The sequence below is a fragment of the Durio zibethinus genome, chromosome 20 (genome assembly GCF_047325235.1).
Source record: "Durio zibethinus cultivar Kanyao isolate XHJ-2024 chromosome 20, ASM4732523v1, whole genome shotgun sequence".
Lineage (NCBI taxonomy): Eukaryota > Viridiplantae > Streptophyta > Magnoliopsida > Malvales > Malvaceae > Durio > Durio zibethinus.
In genome coordinates, this window is record NC_143181.1 from 1,931,361 (window position 1) to 1,955,383 (window position 24,023).

The window sequence follows — 24,023 nt, forward strand, 5'->3', positions numbered from 1 at the left end:
ACCATTTAAAATTAAATCTATTGACAAAAATTTTTATTGCGGTTATAAAAAAAGTTATTTTTCTTTAAGATAAAATTGATTAAAAATTTCATAAAGAATGTCACTGACAGCCACAAGGAATGAAAACTAGTAGTACTTCTGAAACCTACCCTATAAAGATATGATCCTTTGTGCTTTGGCCTTTGGTTCTAATAGGAAAAGGCCAAGCTTTTAACTCTTTTAAAGAATAGAGAAGCGAGTTTGAGAGTACGGGGTTTGGGATTTCAGTAAGGAAACTTCCCAGTCATCCGAATATGTTCAAGCGTTCTTCCAAGACCATATTTATAAACTGCCTGATGGCCTGCTCTGAAACCATCTCCATATACAGGGGAAGTGTCTGATTCAATTTGGTGCTTGAAGAACTCCCCAAGCTTCGTCTCAAAGTTGGGTCTTTTGCCCTTTTTTAACCTACTAGATGTGGAGGATGAAGTTGATGCAACATTGCTGCTTGAAGAAGAATTGAGCTGGGTAAGTAACCACATGTGTGCTAACACCTGACAAATACCCTCCTCGACATCCTGACTAAGAGTCGGGAAACCTAACAAAAAAGTAGCATTCATGTCATTTCTCCAAGTAGGGGGAAAAAGAAACTTTTTTTTCCTACATATTACGATGGAAACAGAGAGCACCTTGAAGTCGCATCCATGCATGCATCATCTCATGGGCTAAGATTGATCCGGTCAGTAACCTACATAATCAAAATTTTCAATTTTGCGTAAAATGCATCAACAGTACTTAAATTTTCAATATTAAGAGCAACATCAAAGTTAGCATCATCTGCTACAAATAAGGCAAGATTCGCAAAAAGGTTATGAAAGTTTCTAGAAATTAGAAAGACGAAGAGGGCTTTTAGGACTATAGGTCTTTCATTCAGTCCCCATTGACTTGATCTCTTTTTCTTTTCTACTTTGCATTTTAAACCATGGACATCATGATAACTATACAACCTGACAACACCTTTTCATTGATGTTTTTTCCAGGCCAGCTGCAATTCAATTGTGTTTAAGAATCAAGGCAAACATGACTTCCAGTCTGAAGTAGTTATGATTAATCTAAAAGACTTTTTCCTCCTTTCACCCTCATCATTTCTGTGGATTAATGGGATAACAAACATGAAATTGCTATCCCATTAGAAAGTAGAATTAAAATTACTTTTTCTCTCCATTCTTCAGCATCTAATTACTGAGTCTTTAATTGGATGTCATTGAAAATTCTCTGATTATATGGCAAACTATTTTTACATACATAAAAGCAATTATGGCAAAAAATACAATACCTTGGCAGGCCATATAAAATGAGAATCGCAGTCACTTCACATCGACGTGCCAATTTGTAGGGCTCTGTTAACATGTCCATGGCTTGATTTCCTGTCCCAGATCTCGGTCGCCTTAGAATCTGATGATTTCAGGTTGAACATAGTATAAATCTTTTAGCAATAAAAAAACTACAGATGAAAAACTTCCAGTTATCAAACATGAAAGCAAAAGAGAATCTCAAATATTCTTACAGTGCTGACAGTTTGTTCCTCAGAAAGGCAGAGTCCTCTAGTCTCTGGCATATGATAATGGCTCTGCCCAAAGACAATTTTTAGAATGCAATCATAAATATAAAAAAGAGACAAACAATTGTTTGCAAAAGTATTTCCATCAAGCAGTCAACATGGTTATTTCCATGACATCTAGAAGCAGAAGCATGCCAACAATGTTCCAACAGCAGTCAGACAAGACTACAAACAGATATTTCACCAAACATCTGTCACTATTTCAATATTTTGGCCCTTACATTCTTTTCTCCTTCTCTGGCTTCATTCAAAGCTTGCCTTTCAACCAGGAGTAACGGAACTTGCTGCTCCACTTTCATATTTAAACCTTCATAAAACTCTTGTATATCCTGATAAAGGGGATGGCATTGCTTGGTATCCATTATTGCAGAGTCTAGACACTCTAGGCAGAGCTTCCGTCCATCATTAAGGGCAACACACCCTGTTTCTTGTGTCTGCATATGATGAGCAAATGTGTCATGCTTTCAACCTTTCTGTCTTCTCCTTCAGGAATAGTAGCAGAAGTTTTACTTTAAAACTTATATACACTTTCAACATTGGGTGCATATCATACCTCCATTCGCTCACAGCTGCAACATCGTGGAGTACCATCATGTTCATGAGAAGGACAGTACTTCTGGGTCCAAAAAGGATGTGCCCTATATTCAATAAGACCAGCAGGGTTTGTTGGAATCTGTCAAAAGTATATATCCCAAAAGACAACACAACTAGCAATGAGTAACGTGCATTAGAACAGTATATTTACTTTCTTCTGTTTCAAAACTACTTAAAAAACAGTATACAATAGACGATTTGAACATGATACGCATATAGAGGTTTCCCATATTCCATAGTTTCTTTTGAAATTCCAATTTCCCTTCTACTACTTTCCATTGTTAAAACTGGGAACTGTATTCAAGGACATCATCTATAAATTCCCTTCATGCCATCATATCTGCATAAGACTATTGCATGACATTCGCATTTACTTCTATGACCATAAGGTTTTAGGTCACTTTGAATTCACTATTAGCTAAGAGAAACAGGAAAACATGAAAAACACACTCTTTATTTGGTATTACTATAATGTTCATGGTAGGATAATTTATGATTTGCTGCATATTTCAGTGCTTTTAACCATTGACGTTTAATGTTTGAAATATATATAAATGCACTGAAATATGCAGCAAATCAGAAATAATCATACCATGTATGTTTGTGCAATGAATGAATTACGAACAAAACAAATTTATTATAAATAGAACATAAGCCTGATGGAAGAAAAAGGCTTACAAAGTTGTTGCAGACATCACATTTTGGATAGTAGCGCTCCTTGTAGCAAGATTTATGAAAACGGTAATTCCCAGACATAGAGAACTACAGAAGAAAGTATAAAACTGAATTAGCTGATTCATCAATCAAACATTTAGTGAAAGAACCAAAGATGGCAACATTGATAGCCGCCAAAACATCTACTAAGAATGCAGATTTGTACCTCATAGTCTGAAATTGGGAGGCTACAAGCATGGCAGCGAAAACATTCTGGATGCCAAAATGCATTAAGGCAATTTAGAAATCTTCCATAACCAATCTCAGTATCGCAACCAGCACAAATCCTACCAAAAAAGAATAAGTTGGTCATGGGAGCAAAGAGGATCTGAATTCTAAAGTATAGCAACAGCTCTTTGAATGAAACACAGCATAATTGATGCCAAGCAAAGCCATTATTAGCATACATTTGCAGGAAAAAGCTCAAAGATAATCCATATTTAAGCCCGATTAAATAGGCTGGTATGAAACAGTTATTGTAGCTAATGACACATTCATATACCTGTATCCCATCGGAAAATGGACTGGGATAGGTTGATATGTATTTGCATTTTCATATTGGAGAGGAGGTTCAAAGTTTAAGCTTTCTTGTGTAGCTCTCGCAAGTTGCTCATCTTCCTCTTCTTGAGATTCATCATCTACCCAACAATTTGAGAAACTTAATAATTCAAATTACGACATGTTAGATTATAAGGATACGTAGCAAAGAAAAAGAACAATTTATTGGCAATTAATTGGCTGATATCATGAAATACCGCCGACAAGAACATTCACATTAATATTGGGTTGGACATGCTACTCACCTATAAACTTTCTCCTCTTCTGACTTTCCTCTAGAAGGGAGAGGGCAATAGCATGATCTATCTCTTCATTCTCATGCTCCTGCCATGCATCCTACATTCAAGGTTGAGAACAAGATATAACATAGAACATGTATTAGAAGCTAATTTAACTACTGAAATAGTCAAATTAACCTATTTGTGTAAGAAAGCATCCATTGATGCAACCCATGCTTTGTAATCTGATTTATAACATGTCTATTACGCAACCTAGCCAAAGCCATTAAATGATAAGACCTTATGTTCCCACCAGCAGCATTACAGGAAGTAGGACGTGACCAAATTGTCAAAAAGGTAGAACATAGAAATAGCAATTTAGAAAGAGAAATGGAGAAATAGTAACAGATGTAAATACCCCTGAGCCAGAAGGTGAATAAAATTGAGGATCCTCCGCATAATGTCCATGATAATGTCTCTCTGAAAATTTATGTGTACAGCCCTTGAAAATTTTTTTAATCCAATCCATTATGCAGGATGTTATCTGCTCATAATCAGTAAGGTTTCTGCCTGCAAATAGAACATACATGGAAGCAAATAAACACAGATATTGCAAAATCTAAATGATTTTTTTTTAAATGTAGTAAATTAAAATGTAGGCCAAAATGAAGGAAAATATACAACTCACGCTACATAAATGGGAGAAATATACACTTTTAAGTGAAGAATCATCAATGAACATAGCTTGACAGAAGATTCACCATTCTAATATAGAAGATTATCAAAACGCAGCAAAAATAACATAATGGGAGACAATGCCAGTAACTGTCATATTATTCAGCCAAAACCGGTTCCCAAAGAATATAATCAAAGCGGATTAAAAGCAGCCTAGAAGAGAAGAATGCTAACATGACTCTAGAAGCTAGGCAGATCAACTATTTTATGTTTGATAAATAATAACAGGGGTTCATACATATTAACAGCATATCACAATTGCCTACAATAGGTTAAATCAGTTCGGCTGCATTTGTCATCAATGCAATGCAAGCAAGTCAAACCAGGAAAAACAGTAGCAATCAAAATCACTCACCTGGCATTGCGCTACCCCAGAATGTTTAAGCTAAAAACGAGTGAAAAGCATCAAATTTGTCTCCAGACCAAGTGAATATAAAGAGATACAGAAAGAAAGAGAAAGGAGGAAAAAAAACCAGATTCTTTCCAGCTCACGATGACATAAAAATCATGACATATAAGGACTAAATTGCAGGTTTTTAAAGCACAAAAGGGAAAGAATCAACCAAGTGGAGAAATGACTCACCTCAGACAAATCAACAACCTGCAGCAAAGGGTGGAAGAAGACTGTAGAAGAGACCTAGATGAGATAAGATCTCATAATTAACCAAAAAAGTTACAATATCTTCAGTCCTATAAAGCTATATATTCCCTCTCTCACGCTTTTCTTCTTTTTTTTTTTTTTTCTCTCTCTCTTTTGTGTATAAAAATGAATAATCTATTCAAGAATGCAAATAACAAAGAAGAACAGCAACACCCTTGATTTCTTTGGCTCCAAAAAAAGAATCTAGCACAACCAAAACCCTCAAAAAAAAAAAAGTTGAAGAATTTTGTTTAACGTGTCAAGGGATGGAAGAAAAATAAGCTAAGAAAAGACTTGCTCTTCAGCTCTAAGCAAAGTCAAAGTCAAACATGTTGAAAGGATATAAAATTGATTCCTTTTTATCACGACTCCAAAAGGCATTGACAAAGATTCATCAAACCCAAGTGGCCATTTCACCTTCTAATTTTTTACCAAATGTTTGTAAGCTTTATATGTTGGGTTCTTCTAATTCTTCAACCCTTGACACAAAAAAAAAAAAAGAATAGAAAACTTTCTTTGTTGAAAGCTTAAAGAAAGTGAAGATAAAAAAACTGTTTTTTTTTACTATCACTTTGGCTGGCTTATGTTGTTCAAGTTGTAACATTGGTTGAAATTTAAAGTGCCAAAAATAGATCAAATGTTTGGAAGATTAAAAATTAAAAGAACGAACATTTAAATCAAAAAGAAAAAAAATTGGAAAAAGAACAAGAAATAAAGTAGACTATTTGGTAAAGATTCCAATCCCACTAACTTGCAAAAAGGTGAAAAAAGAATATCTAAAGACTCACAAAGTGATTGAAAATGTTTCAACCCAAATACAAGTTTTTTCTCCTCTTTCTTTTTGTGTTTTCCCTCTCATTTTTTAATCAATAATTTTAGTAAAAATAAATCCTCTTAAAATATAAGTAATATATTATTTAAATTTAGAAGGTAAATAATATATCAATTCTCATAAATTATTTAGATTTGATTCAGATAAAATTTAAATTTAATATGATTATTATTAAATCGAACTCAAGTAGCTTAACTTATCAAGTAAGCTAAGTTTGAACATTTAACTTGAATACTTTGTGACTCATTTTTAAATTTTAATATATTTTTTATTTTAATTAAAAATTATTATTTTACTTTTATATAAATTAATTCAAGTTTGAATTTGAATTTGAATACATAATTAAACTTAAAATCGAATATGAGAATTAGATTTATTTTTATTAAATAAATTTAAACAAGTGAATTTGAATAATTTAATTTTTATTTTAAATCAAACTCGAATTTGAAAATTAAAACTAAATCAAGCTAAAAATAACTTTAAAATAATAAATTTCTAATCAAATTTAAGTTCAAAATTTTTATTACATCAACTCATTAGAGCTTACTTTATAAAAATATGTGTTTGCATTGTGTATTTAGAGTACGAGTCGCTTAAGAATAAGAGTGTAATTAATCGAGTTCAAGTTGATACAATATTAAATTTAAGTTCGAATTTGATTCGAAATTCGAGATTTAAAACTCAGCTTGAATTCGATTGAATTTTATTTTTTAGTTTGAACTCTACTCGAAATAAAAATCGAATTATCCGAACTCGTTCGATTATGTTTGATTAATATATAAAAATAAATTTGATTCTTATATTTTACAAAAACTTAATTATTTGTCTTGAATTGGAGCTCGATTTTGAAATATTTTATTAATTAAAATAATAAAAATATATTTAAATATAAAAATTTGATTAAGTTTACGAGCTATTCGAGTAGAGTATAAAAAAATTCAAATTTGATTCGATCGATAAATTAAATTACTCGAACTCAAGTTCAACTTTATAACAATTGAGTCAAATTCAAATTTCATTCAAATTAAACTCAAATAACTTGTGGGTATTGTATAAATTAAATCATTAGTGGCCATTCTTAAAGGGCTTTGATACATAAACATCAAATGGCAAGCACATTTGAGAATATTTTCACTAGGCTAAACCCTTTTTGCTTCCTTTTGCGTATACTACACATGCGGGAGTACAGCCGGGCAGCCCAACCACTCGTGCTGGTCACTGGGGTTTTGAGGCTTCGAGCTTCCCCTAAGCTGTAACCCTTCTCTTCGAAGCTCTGATCCGAAAGTCGCATTTGCTCTGACTGCCATTTTCTTCTTCTTCAGGTAAAGGATCTTCCTTTTCTTCTTACATTCTTATTCTATTCCTCCCCTTTATCCGCCTATTTTTATTCCATCCCCAATTCTGCTTTCTTTTTCTATTATAACAGCAAAATCTGAACATCTATTTTAATTTCAGTTCCAAAGATATGAAATTTCCCCCTTTTGTTTTGCCATTTCCCTTCTCTTTTTTTTTCAGATTCTGTTTTGGAAAGTACCCTTTCTTTCTACCTTAATTTTTAAGTGTTATTCTTGTTTTCATTATTTAATTCTTTTTATAATTTTGTATTCAAGGGGTTTCTTCCTTTGCATATTACTGCTTTATTGTCATTTAAAGTTGTAAGCTTTATTCTATTATAAATAGATATCTCTCGGAACAATTATCAGTCAAATTTATGTGTTTCTATGTTTCAGATTTCGGCTGGTAGATCAGTTGAAACAAGGCTTTGACGGTTTAGCTATGTTTTGGGGGGAATTGAAAATCATTGCTTGAAACCCCCCAAATAGCTAGACAGAATGAGCATAGTAAATGTAAGTGCTTTCTGTTGGCTGTATACGTAAGCTATCTTTGCATTTCAATAATGTGGTGAAACGCCTGAAAAATGTAGTGAATTTCTCTAGCTGTTATGTTTCCACGTACTGAAGTGAGGATATGATGTGCATGTGCTTTAATAAAGGAATGAAATTTTATGCAAGTTCTTTTTACAGATGTTGCATTCTTTTATGGTACCATAGTATCTGTCTTTAAAAATAGAAGATAAAAACACCCACAATGGTGCTGTGCGTTTGTGCTGGAGATACTACATATTGTTACATTGCCTGTTTTGTCAGTTTGAAACTCTCCAACACTCTTTGATTTGTATCTAAACTTAAATGATGGAGGGCAGCGAGTATTAGGACTAGATTTACCCTTTTAAGATTGGCAATCGCTATCTTTTATAATTCGTCATGTACTGTAACTGACACGACAATGTGCTTCCAGAATGTGCATCAATTGGTTTAGTGATGCTTTTTCTTACTTGCCATTGTTAGAATATAGAGATTCTGCCTTTGGTTCTCTCTGTTCAAATGAATAACTACTTATCTTGAAAAGGTGCAATTTGATGTCATCACTGAGATTAATCTGTTTTCTTGGCCACTTCTTCTGGAATATATTCACTTATGGCTATCTTTTATAATGTCATGTATTGTAATTGCATGACAAAGGGCTGCTGAAACGTGCATTAATAGGTTTAGTGATGCTTTTGCATACTTGCCATCTTTAGAGTATAGAGAATCTGCCTTTCATCCTATCTGTTGAAATGATTAACCATGTAACTTGAAAAGGTGCAATTGATATTATCACTTTGATTCAAAGGAAAGTAATCTGCTTTCTTGGCCACTTCTAATGGAATATATTCGCATATGGTTGTATAGAATTTATTCGTTTATGGTTGTATAGTTGTGTTTGTGCATGAAACTCCAATACATTATAATTATTATTTCATTAACTTGCTTGTTTTGTCACTTATGAATATTTCGGAAGCAAAGTGAGCCACCAAGATTGCCTAGCAAAACAAAGGCAGAGCTAGATAGGATCAGCAACTTACCAAGACATCTTGTAGAGCAAATCTTGTTACATTTGCCAATAAGGGATTTAGTAAGGACAAGTGTTCTGTCAAGGACGTGGAGATACAAATGGGCTACAACACCATATCTGGTGTTTGATAAGCAGTGTCTTAATGTCTCTTCCCAAGATCAAACATTGATAAAAAACAAGCTTGTAAACATCATTGACCATGTACTCTTACTTCATAAGGGTCCAATACACAAGTTTAAACTTTCTCACCGAGATCTTTTAGGAATCACTGACATTGATCGATGGATTCTTTATATATCAAGGAGCTCTATCAAAGAATTCATACTGGAAATATGGAAAGGCCAGCAGTACATGCCGCCTTCTTGTTTATTTAATTGCCAGAATTTAATTCATTTGGAGCTATTTAATTGCTTGCTGAAACCTCCATTGACATTCAAAGGTTTCAAGAATTTGAGGAGCCTTGATCTTCAGCACATTACCATCATCCAAGATGTGTTTGAAAACCTCCTTTCTAGCTGCCCTCTGCTTGAGAGATTAACATTGATGAACTTTACTGGTGTTACACATCTTAACATTGATGCACGAAATCTGCAATTCTTTGATGTTGGTGGTAATTTTGATGATGTTAGCTTTCAGAATACGCCCCATTTAGCTCTGGTTTCCATTGGTTTGTATGTAAATATCAACAATGATGAGAACAATGCTCAAGACAGTTCTAGTAAATTGCTCAGATTCTTTGTTAATCTGCCCCAGATTCAAAGGCTGGAGGTTCAGAATTACTTTTTGAAGGTAATGACTTGGTGGGCATCATTTGATCCCCAATATCTTCTTGGATATTCAACAAGTTTGTTGGTTCCCTGGGAGATTTAAATTGAGTGACATTTCGTTATTATTTAAACTTCTATCTGCATTTTTACAGCCTTCATAGGATTCTGCAAACGCCAAAGTTACATGTTTCTTTACTGATCTCAGGGAATTTTAAAGAAACTGCACTGACAAGATTTTTTGTAAAATGGATTTTGAATCCCCATATACTTGTTCAAGTCCTCATGGATGTCCATGTGCCACCACAATTTATCTGTTTTAGAGTCTAATTTATACTGTTCTTCCTTTTTCTACTGCAGTATTTGGCTATTGGAAACGTGCCAAGCAGGTTGCCTAACCCTTGTGTTGATCTGAATTATCTATCCATTTGCGTAGATTTTGATGATTTGGGGGAAAATACAGCTGCTTTATGCCTCCTAAGAAGTTGTCCAAATCTCCAAGAGCTGGAAATGTTGGTGAGTTTCGTTTTATTTACTCTCTTAAGTTCTTATGGTGATGTACATGGTAATAGCTCCAGCTTTTATATCACATTAATGGTTTAGCTACAAGGTTAATTTAAATAGGTTATGCATGTATTGATTCCTGATTTTGGAGGTCGGTTAGGGACTATAGAAGTCTGATGTTTTCTGTAGACTCGACTAGAGAAACGAACTACCGTGGAAAGATCTACTAACTTCTGGGAAGATGATCATTGGAGCTCGCAATTTGCCCATCTGAGACTGGTAAAAGTATCAGGCATCTCTGGTGTTAAATCGGAAATGGATTTTATCAAGTTCCTGCTCTCTAATTCACCTTTGCTTGAGCGGTTGACTGTTAAGCCTGCTTCCCCTTCCCAGGATGGCAAATGGGAGTTGATGAAGGAATTGCTGCGGTTCCGGCGAGCCTCAATATATGCAGAAGTCATTTATTTGGACCCATGATTATCCTAGTCATGACTGCCATGTCAAGGAAAGACTGGAACATGTATATAATGCAAATGGCCATTATGCCTCGTCGAAATAACTTGTTCTTGCTGTTATGCCTTGTCGGAAGAACTCTTGTAATTAATACTATACATTTGTACATTTTTTACGTATTTGGCACCGGAAATCCTCCCTGGGAGTCATGCTCATTCACGTTCTTCTTGATTACGCTGACTAATCGATCCTGTGGGCTGCTGTGGTCCATAGACCATCCGAAGAAGCATGGACGATTGTTTGTTCCAAGAAAAGTGCTCTAGAAAAGGGCTTGTCGTGGTAGCTTGTCCATTAATAGACGAGGAAAAATATGTGGACACTAATTGTTAGACCAAGAAAACAAGGGAGCTTGTGGGTGAGTTTCTGCTTTGATGCCAGGTAATGCGACATTGACTCGGAAAGTATTCAGATATCTCTGTGGTCTTGATTGCCGTCCGAAACAAAACAAAAAAAAAAGAAAGGCCCATGGGGACAGGCGCCGTGTGGTTTGCCGAATCTGTTATCTAAAATATAGCAAAAACATGTGGTCCTGATTTAACTGGAACAAGTAGTCACCGTGATTAATTGAGACTACTTAGTTTACCCTTTTTGTCAAAATAAAAAATTAAAAATTAAAAAATTAAAAATAAAAAAAGAGTATAAATATTTATTATTTGGATAATTGAAATTAATAAAATTTTTAACAATTATTATTTAGATAAAAAATAAAAAGAAAAAAATAATTCATTATAATATTTTTTAATTATAATTTTTTTTATAAAGTAACATATGATATATAAATATATTTTTATATTTCTTAATTTATATAAATAAATATTTTTTAAAAAATTAAATATGTTTAATACAGTAAAATTTATTAATTAGTTAATGATTTATTTTTAATTTTATGTTTAATTCAATTTTTTAATTTATTCTAACAATAATTTAGATTTTTTTGTTGTTAAAATTTAAAAAATTATAAAATATTTATAAACTATAATGTTATATAAAATACACATAAAAAAAATTATTTTTGTAAAAGATATTAGTTATATAATTAAATCTAATATCATAATAAAAATATAAATATAACAATCTTTTCATAAAAATAAAATTTTTTCAAAATTTTTTTTCTTATCTTTTTTTTTTCAAAATTATGATATTAAAAAAAATTACAAAACAAATAAAAAATTATTGATTTTTATCTTTTTTTTAATTAAAATTTTATCTAAATAAAAAAATTTTTATGTTACCATTATTTTCCTTTATATACTACAAAAGAAATTGATTTGATGTTCCACCCAAATCCAATCTTGGTGGGTGTGAAAAACAAACCACATCTCCAAGGCCTATTCCCATGAGAAAGTGCTATTCATTTTGCCATTTTTGGTAAGTAGTAATATGCTGCTGGAAAAGCTCAAGTTAATAGGCATTAGCTCCTGCGGTCCTGCCAACCAACCCTCTTGGCTCTTGAGATTTGGCTGCCCAATTTCAAGTAAGGTCTTATCATGGTGATCATTCACATTGCTTATAGATTGGTGGGAAACAAATCTTTATGTTTTTTTTTTTCTTTTTTGTTGTCCTCTCTAAAGTTGCAGGTTCTGGAAACCTAAAGGCTTATGGTTAGTGACCAGAGATAACAGAACCATTGCCTGCCTTACCCACAAGTTCTAACTCGGAAAACCAAAAGATTGTACTTCTGTAAAATTGTCGAAGATATATAAACCCACAAAAGAAATAATAATTAGTTAATCATATTCATCGCCAACACTCCGACCCCTGCTATGCACTGATCGTCTCTGAGCAGGGGCGGGTTACCCGACCATGTGAACCTATGAAAATATTTGGGGTCTAATCAAGATGATGAATCTATTTTAATCGCAAAGGTTGGCTTCTCCGAATAAATGCTCATTATTATCATGCCAGTAAACTCGTGATGTGAGATTGACATGTTAATAAACGTGATTGACGGATATTTAGAAAGTACATAGGAGTTTTATTACTAAGTGCATAAAAATTAGCATCTTATCATAACCTCAATGCACAAATGTGAAGAAAATAACTATAAAGGTATCGATTCAGGAAGCAGGTATCAACATCAACGTCATTCATGGCCAGCTCAGCTTCAAAAGGAGACTAGTGTCTGAAACCAGTTTCTCGAACTATTTACTCGTCTAAGTCAATTTAATTTTCCTTTACAAGCCTTCAAACAAATCGTTCAACCAAAGCCCATAGCATATTTGAAGTTTAAACAACATCCAAAATTTCCAAAAACTTTCTTATCTTAAAAAAACAAGGTAGAGAAAGACCATTCATGGTAAGCGTTTAGTTTAGTTCATTTGCAGTGAAAACTTTCATACAAGGCGGCTATGGCTGTGGACAGTGCTCCACTTCTCAACATTTATGGCAATGATAGCGACCAAATAGAAAAACCTGTCAGCTGGGTTAACGAGTTCGGATATGAGTCCAAGAGGTTATGGCATATTGCAGGGCCAGCAATTTTCACAGCAATTTGCCAGTATTCATTGGGAGCACTCACACAAACGTTTGCTGGCCTTGTTAGTGAGCTAGACCTTGCTGCGGTGTCCGTTGAGAACTCTGTCATAGCCGGTCTTGCTTTCGGTGTCATGGTAAGTTGTTCTGCTTAAGTTTTGTCTTTTGTGTCCATTGAGCAGGCTTTCTGTTTTTGTTTTGGTAAGATTGTTTTGTTTACAAAAGTTGGAAAGAGTCCAAAACAAAGGAAGGTTACTTGAGAAATTGCAAGAAAGAACTTTACTTGGCAAATATGGAGTAATTTTTAGAAATGAAATTTCGTGTTTATTTTTAATGATTGAAAACAATTTGTAACAGTTAGGAATGGGGAGCGCGTTGGAGACACTATGTGGTCAAGCATATGGTGCTGGGAGGCTAAGGATGTTGGGGGTGTACATGCAGAGATCTTGGATCATTCTGTTGACTACAGCCTGCTTATTGGTTCCCATCTACATTTGGTCACCTCCCATTCTTGAACTATTCGGAGAGACCACTGAAATCTCCAATGCTGCAGGTTGGAATTTTGCTCAGTTCTTACAAGAAAATTAACAGAAAATCAATCCAGAATCAACTTGAACTTACAAAATATGAGGAAAAATGAGATCTAGTAACATCCTGAGCTTGTTGGTGCAGGTAAGTTTGCTGTGTGGATGCTACCGCAATTATTTGCTTATGCTATGAACTTCCCTATACAGAAGTTCTTACAAGCTCAGAGGAAAGTCATGGTAATGGCTTGGGTATCAGCCCTGGTATTAGTGCTACATGCCTTTTTCAGCTGGTTTCTAATATTTAAACTTGGATGGGGCTTAATTGGAGCAGCAATAACTTTAAATACATCATGGTGGCTTATAGTTATCGGACAGTTGTTATACATTTTTATTACCAAGTCGGATGGTGCTTGGTGTGGTTTCTCATGGCTAGCATTTGCGGATCTCGTTGGCTTTGTCAAGCTTTCATTGGCTTCTGCTATTATGTTATGGCATGTTTCTTTCCTTCCTTCCCTTTATGCTGTATATAAATCATGGTGTCTGGTTTGATACTTATAGCAATTGAGGAAAATGAATTGCAGCTTGGAGTTTTGGTACTTGATGGTGCTGGTAGTCATAACAGGTCGCCTGCCAAACCCTCTTATACCAGTTGATGCCGTTTCCATTTGGTAGGTGTTCCATTATCACTTCTTACTTGATGGTTAATCAAGAAAATGAGATGATTCTGAATAACATAAAAGTGTTATTAGCAGTGTTATAAATTCTTCGCGGATAAGTGGTAATCACCCTCAAGTTGGTCCAATCTGAAGAGTTATAGACATCATTTAATTTGAATGAAATTTAGATGGATTCTTCTCAGGGTCTCTAGGAGATAAATGCTTTTCTCAACTTTCATTTTCTCCTATTGCCAGCATGAACATAAATGGATGGGATGCAATGATTGCAATCGGGTTCAATGCTGCTATAAGGTGCGCATCACGCCATTTTCCATTTCCTCCTAATAGAAATTCTTATATGTTTGATTAGTTCCATTGCCTGGAACTCTTGTAATTGTACTCCTAGGATTTCAAATCCCTATTCCTCTGTCTGTCTCCAGGAAGTCATTTAGCTTTTATAACCATATTGGAATTGATAACTTATAATTCATGCTCTTACCAGTGTGAGAGTATCAAATGAACTTGGAGCTGGGAACGCTTGGCTTGCAAAATTTTCTGTGCTAGTTGTTTCAATCACATCTGTGGGCATAGGGGTTGTTTGCATGATTGTGGTGTTTGGAACGAAAGATTACTTCCCTTACCTCTTCACCAACAGTTATGCTGTTGCTGAAGAAACCACCAAGCTATCTATATTGTTGGGGTTTACGGTACTCTTAAACAGCCTCCAACCGGTCTTATCAGGTAAGTACAAGAAATAGAAGTTTGAAGAAACACATTACACACTAACTTAAGCTAGACTTTACCGGATGAAGTTACTCTTTGTTAATTCTTTTTCTTTTTCCTACGCAACTTGGTTCCGTAAGGTGTTGCTGTTGGAGCTGGATGGCAATCTCTTGTTGCTTACATCAACATTGGGTGTTACTATGTTGTTGGATTACCTGCCGGCATACTCCTGGGATTCACATTTGGTTTTGGGGTTTTGGTAACTTAGTATAACTATTCTCCCGAAGTCGATCGTTCCTTCTATCAGATTAAATTTGTAGCTCTGATGGTTGATTACAATGTGAATTTTATCTTTAGTATTACTTTTGAATTGCAGGGTATTTGGTCAGGCATGATTGGGGGCATTGTTATACAAACCTTAATCTTGATAGTTGTCACTTCACTTACCAACTGGAACAAGGAAGTTAGTATCCTAGCCCTTCAATTCTCTCTGTTCCTACCCCTAAATCATACTTCTCTAGTTCATTTAATTGTTCAGTTCAAAGCAAGTCTTAATCAGCAGTCTTCTCGTCTGCAGGCTGAAGAAGCCGAAGGCCGTGTGAAGAGATGGGGAGGATCAACTGGAGAGCATTGATATAAAATGTGTTTGATTAGTAGTTTAAGCTGTTAGAAAATTTAAGAAAACAGAAGTAAAAAAAAAAGAAGAAATATGACTTTGAGGTATGAAAAACATTATCTTAAAGGCAATTATGCCTATAAGATATAACAAAATCTTAAAAACTCTCTAAATTAGAAATAGTAAAATTAGTGAGATAAAAAGATCTATTTATAATAAATAAATAGTCACTAATTAAGTTAATTTAAAAAGTTGTAACATTATGTATAATTATGTTTTTTTATTTAAATAAATTTTATTTAAACAGTTATATTTTTTTGTTTAGATATGTTTATTCGGACTATCATTTTTTTTTATGTTTAAATATATTTATTCAGAATTATTAATATTAAAAAATAAAAAATAAAAAATTTAAAAATTAAATCTATTTGTTAAACAAACTCAAGTACCTATATTTGATTTTTAAAATTGTTTAACTCATTAGAAAAACTTTTAATAAGCTCAAATAATTTTCACTCCAATATTTAGCTCAATTATTTAAATAACATAAATATTCTCTTTTAAGATATATATAAACTATTTTTTTACTCAATATAGGATACATCGTTTTCTAAATTACCAATATAAGCTTATTGATTTCCACAAATTAGCAGAAGCAGCTCAGAATCTTGACATGGCAAGATGTAAGTGAGTCTCCAATCATCTAAAATTTTGTTCGAACCAGCTGACGGGTTCAGTTTTTTGCTTTCAGGTATGATTTGAATATTCAATTTAGCTATACTAAACTTCTACATTAAAGTGCATATCCTTTTGAGTAAGAAATTGGAAACGAAATTGATTCAGCATTTATCAGGGCCGACTGCTAAAAACCGAAACCAGATTCACCAAGCACCCCAACCTAAACTTTAGGCTTGCGCAGTTTTAGGACACAGAGGATCATCTTTTTCACGTTCCTAATCAGCTTAAATATTACTATTTACATTAACTTTGATGATGTGAAAATTTATATTCAATGCGACTCATTAGATTTTATAAGTTAAAAGTAATGTGAATATTTATATTTTATGATTAATTTTAATGTACAATCGATGTAAAATTTTTAATATTTTTTTATAATTATGACATTCTTTCCATTCCAATAAGAGCACAGTGACATATCATTAATACTTTAAAGTTGACTCTAATATTATTTGTTACGGATCGATATTCAAGTTAAATTAACTTAAATGTCAAGCTAAACGTTATTGTTCACACAAATTTATAAAATATTATCCGCTTTGACTTATTGAATTTTATAATTTTATTTTAAAAGAACATCTCATTAATTGAAAGTGACGTGAATACTTATATTTCATTATTAATTTTAATACATAATCAATGTGAGATTTTTAACTCTTTCATAAGATCGTGATATTAGGGACATAACGTTAGATATACTATGAACTTAGTTTTTTAGGCTTGAGCTGATTAACATTTCCTGTTTCAAAAACTCAAGAAATCCATATTAAAAAAAAATAAAAACCAACAGTTGTAAAACATTCAACTGTAAGAATGACGGTTGAAATCATGACAAAAAAATGGCTCTTTCTACATCTTCCGTTACGTCATCCCTTTCTTCCCTCTCATTTTCCTCTCAAATTTCCGGGAATCTAAACAGCATCTCAATTCCCCAACCACCGAAATCACTCCCCATTTCTCTTTTCTCTAAAACCACCCGTTCCCTCTCCATAGCCTTCACCATGGCAGCCCCTCCTGAATCAAAACCCGTAGAAAACCTTAAGAAGTATGTTAAGACCAGGTGGGTTCATGGCTCAGACTATCATAGGAACAGGCCACCGTAAATGCGCCACTGCACGCGTGGTTCTCCAGGAAGGTACCGGAAAGTTTATCATCAACTAACGCGATGCCAAGCTAACTTTTAGCCTTCGGTTTCTGGGTTATGTTTAGGCGTTAATTTCTGCAGGAGTATCATCAGGGGAATCCGTTATGGCTGCAGTACATAAAAGTTCCATTGGTGATATTGTGGCATGAGACGAGTTACGATGTAATTGTTAAAGCTCGTGGGTGAGGCCTTTCAGGACAGGCTCAAGCAATCTCCCTCGGCATTGCTCGTGCATTGCTGAATGTGAGTGAGGACCATAGAAGCCCGTGAATGGGTTGAAACGTTAGTGGGTTCAAGAAGGCTCGCAAAACTCTATAGCACGGATTTAAATTACGGTGGCAGTCAAATTGTTAGTTGTATAATTGTGAATATAATAGATGAAATAGCAGTTATCACACTTACCACGATCATAAATTTTTTTTATTTTTGCACAACTCATCAAGTAAATAATAATTTTATCAATGAAAAGTCTTATTTTATGCAATCTAAAATAATTCATGACATTTTAATTTTTTTACTTATATGATAAAATAAATTATTATTTTTTATAACATAACTCAACGATATGCATATTTAAAAGTGTTCAATATGTATATCTATGAATTTTATAATCATGACAAATGTAAATGCATGAAATTAAAAAAATAGTTTCATGTGTGAAATTATATTTTTTTAAGTATATAAAATTAAGCTCATTAATTTTAAATTAACTAGAAAAATAATAACCAAAAGTTTTAATATATTAATTAACAAGATACTTGTCAATCTAACTTAAATCAAACACAAAAAATATAAAAACAATTAAAATAACATAAGTAATACCAAATTTTAATCATTTAAGATTAATATTTTAAAATGAGAATAAAACATATACTTAACTTATGAAAATAAAATTCATTATTCATTGTGTATATTTCTCTCTCAAATATTTAAAAAAATTTCTCAAATTTCCATTTCCCACAAATCATGTGTCTTTCCCTCTTAAAATTTTTTTCCTCCTCAAAATTTTTATCCAAGGAAAGAGAAAATAAAAAATATGAACACCCAGCCATTATCATTTCATTTCATCTTATTTTTAATTTTTTAATATTTTTCTCCTTCAAACTTTTTTCATATTGATCTTTAACTTGTGTATCGAATGTAAAAATGAAAAATATTTTTTGCCTGTATTTCTAACATTTCTCTTATTTTTTTATTTTTTTAAGATTACCTTAAGGTAAAAGTTTGATACAAACAAAACTCATTAAAGTAAATTCATATCATTCGTTCCTAGTTATTAATTAAATTCCAACCTTTATCAATCTTACGAATAAATTAATAATAATGTGTAATTTTTTGATATTTGAAGCCAACAAAGTTCTATTCTTAATTATTTAAATTAAAATTTTATTATTTTATTAACAAATTATATGATTATATTTATGAATGTGTTAATAGAAGATCATTTGAATAATTTATTATTATGATGAAAAGGTTTACATCGTAAAGGATAGTCATCATGACTTATTCTTGAAAGAAAAGATTGTGTTCTTCAAAATCATAACATACTAAGCATTTTTTTCTATGTCAGCAAAGGACACTTAAAAAGGAAAAGGTATTCGTTTCCTTATTTTATGTGAAAGAGTGATTTGAAGGTGATTGCTTTTGAAGCCTGATGGTTAGGTTTATTGGTTTGCTTTGTTGTCCTCTTATTGTCTCTTGCTTGTTGCATAACAAAGAGGAATAATCTTTGCACTATATTCTTTTAAATTGATTTGATTATTGAATATTTATTTCAAATGCTTATAATATATTTTTTTTATTTTGCCATAAGGAGCTTTGAAGTTTCATTTTATATTTTTTTTATGGTTCAAATATATTTATTTACATCAAATTTAATAAATCTATAAAAAATTATTTTTTCATAATTTTTTAATTAATTTAAATCCGAATAATAAAAAAAGATATACATTCTTTTTATCATTTGAACTAAGCATTTCGATAATAATGCTTATAACCCTTTTAATTTGTATAAAAAATAAAATCTTATATTAATAACTTTTATCAAATATAAACTTTAATTTAAAAAATGCTTTATTACGCTAAAAGAAAGAGGATGTAAGAGGCTTGTATATAGGTATTCAACAAGTTATTTTTGTTTTATTTTTTGAATTTTAATTGAAATTTACACTTGAGATAATTAAATTGGTTTTACTATTATTGAATTAATAATTTATTTTTTAAACTTTTAGGTTAACAACTCAAGTACTTGATATATAATCTTGATAATTAAGTAGCATGTAAAAAAAATAAAAATGCTTAAATAAATTATTTAAATGTACCAAAAAAAGTAAAGTTTGGTGAACAACTTTCATTTTCTTTTAAAACTTTGTAAATTATCTCTTTATTGATAATTTTTAACTTTGTTAAAAGAAAAAAAAAGGATTAATTTGCAAAATAACGATATTTATTTATTTACACAAGGCAAAAGCAATTATGAGAAATAAACCAAATTTTGCATAAACCAAAGACTTGCACGTTATTCCAGTTGCAGAAGATAGCACGTAATCACCGTGGCAAGTAAATCCCTAAGTAGCACAATGAAACCTGTAAAAGTCAATGTAATTTTATTTTTCCCTGGCCGAAAAAAATATATATATATAACGGCGTAAGTGATGACGGCGCGAAACGGGAACTCTTCGCCGTTACTCAAGGATAAGTTCCGTTAAAAAAAGAAAAAAAACACTTATAAACTAGTTTTTCTTTCTGAGTCTCACCGTCGAATTCTTTTGATGAAGCGATCGTCGATTTAGAGCTCACTCTAAACTGGAGAAGAATTGAAAAACTTGCTTCCTCCATTACGCTGTTTTGCTTTTCCAACGAAACCGTAATCGTTCTCCCTTTTCTGTTTTTGATTTGATCGAAACGTACAATTGAGAGCGTTTCTTTTTCTTTGTTCGGAATTGGAATGGGTGATTATTTGAGTAGCGATAACGAGCACTATCACGAAGATGATAATGGCGATTTTTACGACGACGATGATGGAGATGACTCTTCGGTTGGATTTCAAGCCCTCGAGACCGAGTTGCTTTCGGCCTACGCGACCTTCCCTCCCACTAAGGTTACTGGTCATTTTCGTTGAGAATCACATTTTCTTCAAAAAAGAGATTAATTCTTCTTTTTTTTTTTATCAATTACTGTTAAATTAAATTAAATTAAATTAAATTAAAACATCACCTCCAGGTTTTAATGGCTAGATCTTGATTTTCAATTTTTATTTATTTGTCTTTCTAGCTAATATAATTACCGTTAGGTTTACTGAGTTAAGCAAAAAAAAAAAAAGTTCTTATTCTTTTTCTTTTTTTTTTGTAAATTTCAATTTCTTTCACCCTCATTTTTGCAGGTGATCACAAAGGAGTCACTGTTGGCTGCTCAGGTAAACCCTATATTGTATCTGGAATTACAATTTTGTCACTTTCTTTTAATTTTAAAATGTCGTTTTTAGATATATTCGATTTTATATAAATAATGGTTACTAACAAATTCTATGTTTCTTGGTGCAGAGGGAGGACTTACACAGAGTAATGGACTTGTTGTCTTTGAAAGAACACCATGCCAGAACATTGCTTATTCATTATTGTTGGGATGTGGATAAGGTGCTTGCAGTGCTTGTTGAGTATGGTAAAGATAAATTGTTTGCTGCAGCAGGTGTACAAATTCTCGATCATCATGCTCTTGCCTCGTACCAGTTATTGTCTTCTACCTTTACGTGCAATATCTGCTACGAGGATGTATTGGCCGATATGTTGACTGTTATGGACTGTGGTCATTACTTTTGCAATGACTGTGAGTTTAGTGCCATAAATCAAATTATATGTTTACTTTTGCTAAACCTTGGGTTCCAATTATGCTTAAATATACATGTAACCTCGGTGTTTCTGTTGAATTGGTCCAATTCTGAAGTATACTGTCGGACAGGTTTCCATAGTTCTGAAGTTGGGTAGCTCTTTCTTTCCTGAAAACTAATTTTCTCTTTTAATTCTTATATCTGAATGGGAAAGATCTTGTTGGAATAGAAATTGACTTTTATTGACCCTGTGCTACAACTTGCTAATTCTATTCAATTAGAAAATTAAAGAAGAAAAATTGATGAATATATTAAGCAAATTCTCGGTTCTGCTTATTTGGAGAAGAAATGAAACTGTTAAAGTTTATCGTACAAGTGCTTTATGAATCTCTTGATGCCTGGAAAAGGAGGAGGCTGAAATCTTTCTTATCTGTTTCTGCTTAGGTTGGACTGAACATTTCATTGTGAAGATAAATGAGGGCCAGAGTAGACGCATTAGGTGCATGGCACTCAAGTGTAATGCTGTTTGTGATGAAGAAAAAATCAGACAATTAGTTAGTACAAGGGATCCTAATCTTTCAGAGAAATTTGATCGTGTTCTTTTGGAATCATATATTGAGGATAATAGAAGAGTTAAATGGTGCCCCAGTGTCCCTCATTGCGGAAATGCAATACGGATCGAGGATGATGAACTTTGTGAGGTTGAATGTCCATGTGGCATACAGTTTTGTTTTAGTTGTTTATCTGAAGCTCATTCACCTTGTTCTTGTCTCATGTGGGAACTCTGGTCCAAGAAGTGCCAGGATGAATCAGAGACGGTTAATTGGATTGCAATCAACACAAAGCCTTGTCCAAAGTGCCAGGATGAATCAGAGACGGTTAATTGGATTACAATCAACACAAAGCCTTGTCCAAAATGCCACAAGCCAGTTGAAAAGAATGGAGGCTGCAACCATGTATCCTGTTTATGTGGGCAATCATTTTGGTGAGAGCTCTTATCTTTGTCTCTTGTAGATAATGGTTTGTGATTTCTTGTTCCATTTTGCAACATAATTAAAGGTATGGACATAAAATCTTGGTAAGGAAGTTTTGACTGGAGGAATTACCAAAAGGGCCTGTCACATTTTACTTTGATTGCCTTCTTATGTTTCTTGTGTGAATGAAACTGTGTAATTTAATTGGTTAATCAGATGGATTATGCCAGGTGATTTTTTCTTTATTATTACATGATTTTGTATGTTGGCTATAAGGTCCATTGAAAGATATTTGTAAATTGTAAATTCTTTCTTGTTTATGCAGTTGGATCTGTGGTGCTGCTACTGGTAGAGAACACACGAATACCTCTATTACTGGTCACAGTTGTGGACGATATAAGAACGACCATGAGAAGAAAAGTGAGCTTGCAAGGCACTACCTTGAGCGCTATATTCACTACCACAATCGATATAAAGCTCATATAGATTCTTTAAAGCTTGAGTCTAAGCTAAAGGAAACAATAATTGGAAAAATAAACATACTGGAGGAAAATTTATCAACATCTAAAGATTTCAGTTGGATAATAAACGGACTCTACAGGCTCTTTAGATCAAGGCAGATTCTTTCATATTCCTATGCATTTGCATACTATATGTTTGGTGATGACCAATTCGAAGATGAAATGACCAAGACAGAGAGGAAAATAAAGCAGAATTTGTTTGAGGACCAACAGCAACAATTTGAGGCTAATGTTGAGAAGCTGTCTTCAGTTTTAGAGGAGAAGTTTGATACCTACTCTGAGAATGACATTTTGAGTTTTAGAATGAGGATCATTGCTCTTTCCGGGACTACAGATAATCTCTGCCGAAATTTGTAAGTCTCTGATTTAAACCTTAAAGTTCTCTTTGATCTGATATCACATCTAAATGCATTGGAAGACTATAATTTATAGTAGGTTTCTTTTAATTGAACACTTGACTATCATAGTTTCATATAGATGGGGGGTGTTGTTGCAGATCAGAGTTGAGGTTTTGATAGAGTTGATTCATTTTGATTAGGGATAGACAGAATGTTCAATGTAATTTATATCTGTTTGTTCTTGCGTAGGTATGAATATATTGAAACGGATTTGCTGGGTTCCATCCAGCGGACAGTTCACAGAATAGCACCTTACAGGTCAAAGGGTGTGGAGAAAGCCTCATCCTAATTGTTGGGACACTAAGATATGGTATGCATATTGCAACTCTTTAGCACTAATAGTTATTGGTGTCTAATGCTTGATCTTTTTTCCCTCAAATTTTAATTTCATGGACATTCAGAGATAAATATGACTAACATATATTTCAATAGCTACTAACCTGGGTGAAGTGTTGGATCTTCTCGGCTATTGTTCGGCTTCCAGAGTCAGTTGAGGTGCTGTACCTAACAATCAAGCTGGGAGAGAATCAGTTTGGGTACTCTACTGAACATTCAGTGCTGATCTGACCTTGCTGCCGGGGAAGCATGAAGAAAATCATGGATTCCTTAGCCGTCCCAATGTATATAGGAAGCAGTTTATTACAAGCAGCTACTTGCTTTTTGCATAAATGATAAGGTTTATGTCTATAGCTCCTATGGTGGCGTTGCCAAAAGCAGCTTTTTGCTATTGAACATTTTTTATAAATCATTATCATATAATTGAACAGATGCCCTTTTCGATTACTCTCCTTTCACCATGCTATATTTTTTACGTACATATCATTGTTTAAAAGCTTTTCTATTTTTCTGTCCATCTATTTA

The 24,023-nt window shown here is 33.0% G+C and overlaps 4 protein-coding genes and 1 long non-coding RNA gene across 13 annotated transcripts; 3 read left to right on the forward strand and 2 right to left on the reverse strand.

Moving 5' to 3' along the window:
• Positions 1–42: 42 nt before the first annotated feature.
• LOC111315383 (protein DA1-like) lies at positions 43–5,312 on the reverse strand. 4 transcript variants are annotated; one of them, XM_022917063.2, is made up of 13 exons: positions 5,003–5,287; positions 4,775–4,804; positions 4,103–4,254; positions 3,712–3,802; positions 3,411–3,546; positions 3,075–3,195; positions 2,873–2,956; positions 2,154–2,273; positions 1,822–2,034; positions 1,547–1,609; positions 1,316–1,434; positions 669–727; positions 43–577 (listed from the first exon to the last, which is right to left on the reverse strand). In XM_022917063.2, the coding sequence occupies exons 2-13, from the start codon at positions 4,779–4,781 to the stop codon at positions 264–266; spliced, it is 1,479 nt and encodes a 492-aa protein (XP_022772798.1). In that variant the 5' UTR covers positions 4,782–4,804; positions 5,003–5,287; the 3' UTR covers positions 43–263. The 4 variants fall into 4 exon arrangements, with proteins under 4 accessions (XP_022772798.1, XP_022772799.1, XP_089605298.1 ...); XM_022917064.2 differs by lacking the exon at positions 4,775–4,804 and having other exon boundaries at positions 5,003–5,312; XM_089749172.1 differs by lacking the exon at positions 5,003–5,287 and having other exon boundaries at positions 4,775–4,970.
• Positions 5,313–7,000: 1,688 nt separating this feature from the next.
• LOC111315384 (F-box/FBD/LRR-repeat protein At1g13570-like) lies at positions 7,001–10,700 on the forward strand. Of its 5 annotated transcripts, none has more exons than XR_016330619.1 (6): positions 7,001–7,213; positions 7,622–7,738; positions 8,733–9,575; positions 9,911–10,066; positions 10,224–10,333; positions 10,448–10,506. XR_016330619.1 is itself a non-coding variant. In XM_022917066.2 (6 exons), the coding sequence occupies exons 2-6, from the start codon at positions 7,724–7,726 to the stop codon at positions 10,529–10,531; spliced, it is 1,188 nt and encodes a 395-aa protein (XP_022772801.2). In that variant the 5' UTR covers positions 7,003–7,213; positions 7,622–7,723; the 3' UTR covers positions 10,532–10,700. The 5 variants fall into 5 exon arrangements, 4 of the variants coding, with proteins under 4 accessions (XP_022772803.2, XP_022772802.2, XP_022772801.2 ...); XM_022917066.2 differs by having other exon boundaries at positions 7,003–7,213; positions 10,244–10,333; positions 10,448–10,700; XM_022917068.2 differs by lacking the exon at positions 10,448–10,506 and having other exon boundaries at positions 10,224–10,386.
• Positions 10,701–11,840: 1,140 nt separating this feature from the next.
• On the forward strand, positions 11,841–15,867 carry LOC111314820 (protein DETOXIFICATION 33-like). Its single transcript, XM_089749360.1, has 10 exons — positions 11,841–12,041; positions 12,139–13,176; positions 13,397–13,592; positions 13,712–14,057; positions 14,148–14,234; positions 14,478–14,534; positions 14,725–14,963; positions 15,086–15,204; positions 15,322–15,408; positions 15,523–15,867. Exons 2-10 carry the CDS (start codon positions 12,916–12,918, stop codon positions 15,577–15,579), a joined length of 1,449 nt encoding a protein of 482 aa, XP_089605486.1. The 5' UTR covers positions 11,841–12,041; positions 12,139–12,915; the 3' UTR covers positions 15,580–15,867.
• Positions 15,868–19,867: 4,000 nt separating this feature from the next.
• LOC149513018 (uncharacterized) lies at positions 19,868–20,337 on the reverse strand. The gene is made up of 2 exons (XR_016330620.1): positions 20,200–20,337; positions 19,868–20,029 (listed from the first exon to the last, which is right to left on the reverse strand). It is a non-coding gene; the product is annotated as an uncharacterized LOC149513018 (long non-coding RNA).
• On the forward strand, positions 20,201–23,945 carry LOC111315385 (putative E3 ubiquitin-protein ligase ARI2). 2 transcript variants are annotated; one of them, XM_089749173.1, is made up of 7 exons: positions 20,201–20,543; positions 20,826–20,858; positions 20,986–21,268; positions 21,714–22,254; positions 22,569–23,117; positions 23,352–23,472; positions 23,595–23,945. In XM_089749173.1, the coding sequence occupies exons 1-6, from the start codon at positions 20,391–20,393 to the stop codon at positions 23,449–23,451; spliced, it is 1,659 nt and encodes a 552-aa protein (XP_089605299.1). In that variant the 5' UTR covers positions 20,201–20,390; the 3' UTR covers positions 23,452–23,472; positions 23,595–23,945. The 2 variants fall into 2 exon arrangements, with proteins under 2 accessions (XP_089605299.1, XP_089605300.1); XM_089749174.1 differs by having other exon boundaries at positions 23,647–23,945.
• The last annotated feature ends 78 nt before the right edge of the window (positions 23,946–24,023 follow it).

Excerpts from the sequence above, each read along its gene's own strand:
- LOC111315385 (XM_089749173.1), top strand. The coding sequence starts at position 20,391 with ATGGGTGATTATTTGAGTAGCGATAACGAGCACTATCACGAAGATGAT. Across the intron at positions 20,859-20,985 it reads AGTCACTGTTGGCTGCTCAG|AGGGAGGACTTACACAGAGT; the intron begins GTAAACCCTATA and ends TTCTTGGTGCAG. Across the intron at positions 23,118-23,351 it reads GATAATCTCTGCCGAAATTT|GTATGAATATATTGAAACGG; the intron begins GTAAGTCTCTGA and ends GTTCTTGCGTAG.
- LOC111315384 (XM_022917065.2), top strand. Across the intron at positions 9,576-9,910 it reads TTCAGAATTACTTTTTGAAG|TATTTGGCTATTGGAAACGT; the intron begins GTAATGACTTGG and ends TTTCTACTGCAG. Across the intron at positions 10,067-10,243 it reads TCCAAGAGCTGGAAATGTTG|ACTCGACTAGAGAAACGAAC; the intron begins GTGAGTTTCGTT and ends TGTTTTCTGTAG.
- LOC111315383 (XM_022917062.2), bottom strand. The coding sequence starts at position 4,273 with ATGTATGTTCTATTTGCAGGCAGAAACCTTACTGATTATGAGCAGATA. Across the intron at positions 3,803-4,102 it reads ATTCACCTTCTGGCTCAGGG|GATGCATGGCAGGAGCATGA; the intron begins GTATTTACATCT and ends CCTTGAATGTAG. Across the intron at positions 2,957-3,074 it reads TCCCAATTTCAGACTATGAG|TTCTCTATGTCTGGGAATTA; the intron begins GTACAAATCTGC and ends TTTCTTCTGTAG.
- LOC111314820 (XM_089749360.1), top strand. The coding sequence starts at position 12,916 with ATGGCTGTGGACAGTGCTCCACTTCTCAACATTTATGGCAATGATAGC. Across the intron at positions 14,964-15,085 it reads CCTCCAACCGGTCTTATCAG|GTGTTGCTGTTGGAGCTGGA; the intron begins GTAAGTACAAGA and ends TGGTTCCGTAAG. Across the intron at positions 15,205-15,321 it reads CATTTGGTTTTGGGGTTTTG|GGTATTTGGTCAGGCATGAT; the intron begins GTAACTTAGTAT and ends TTTGAATTGCAG.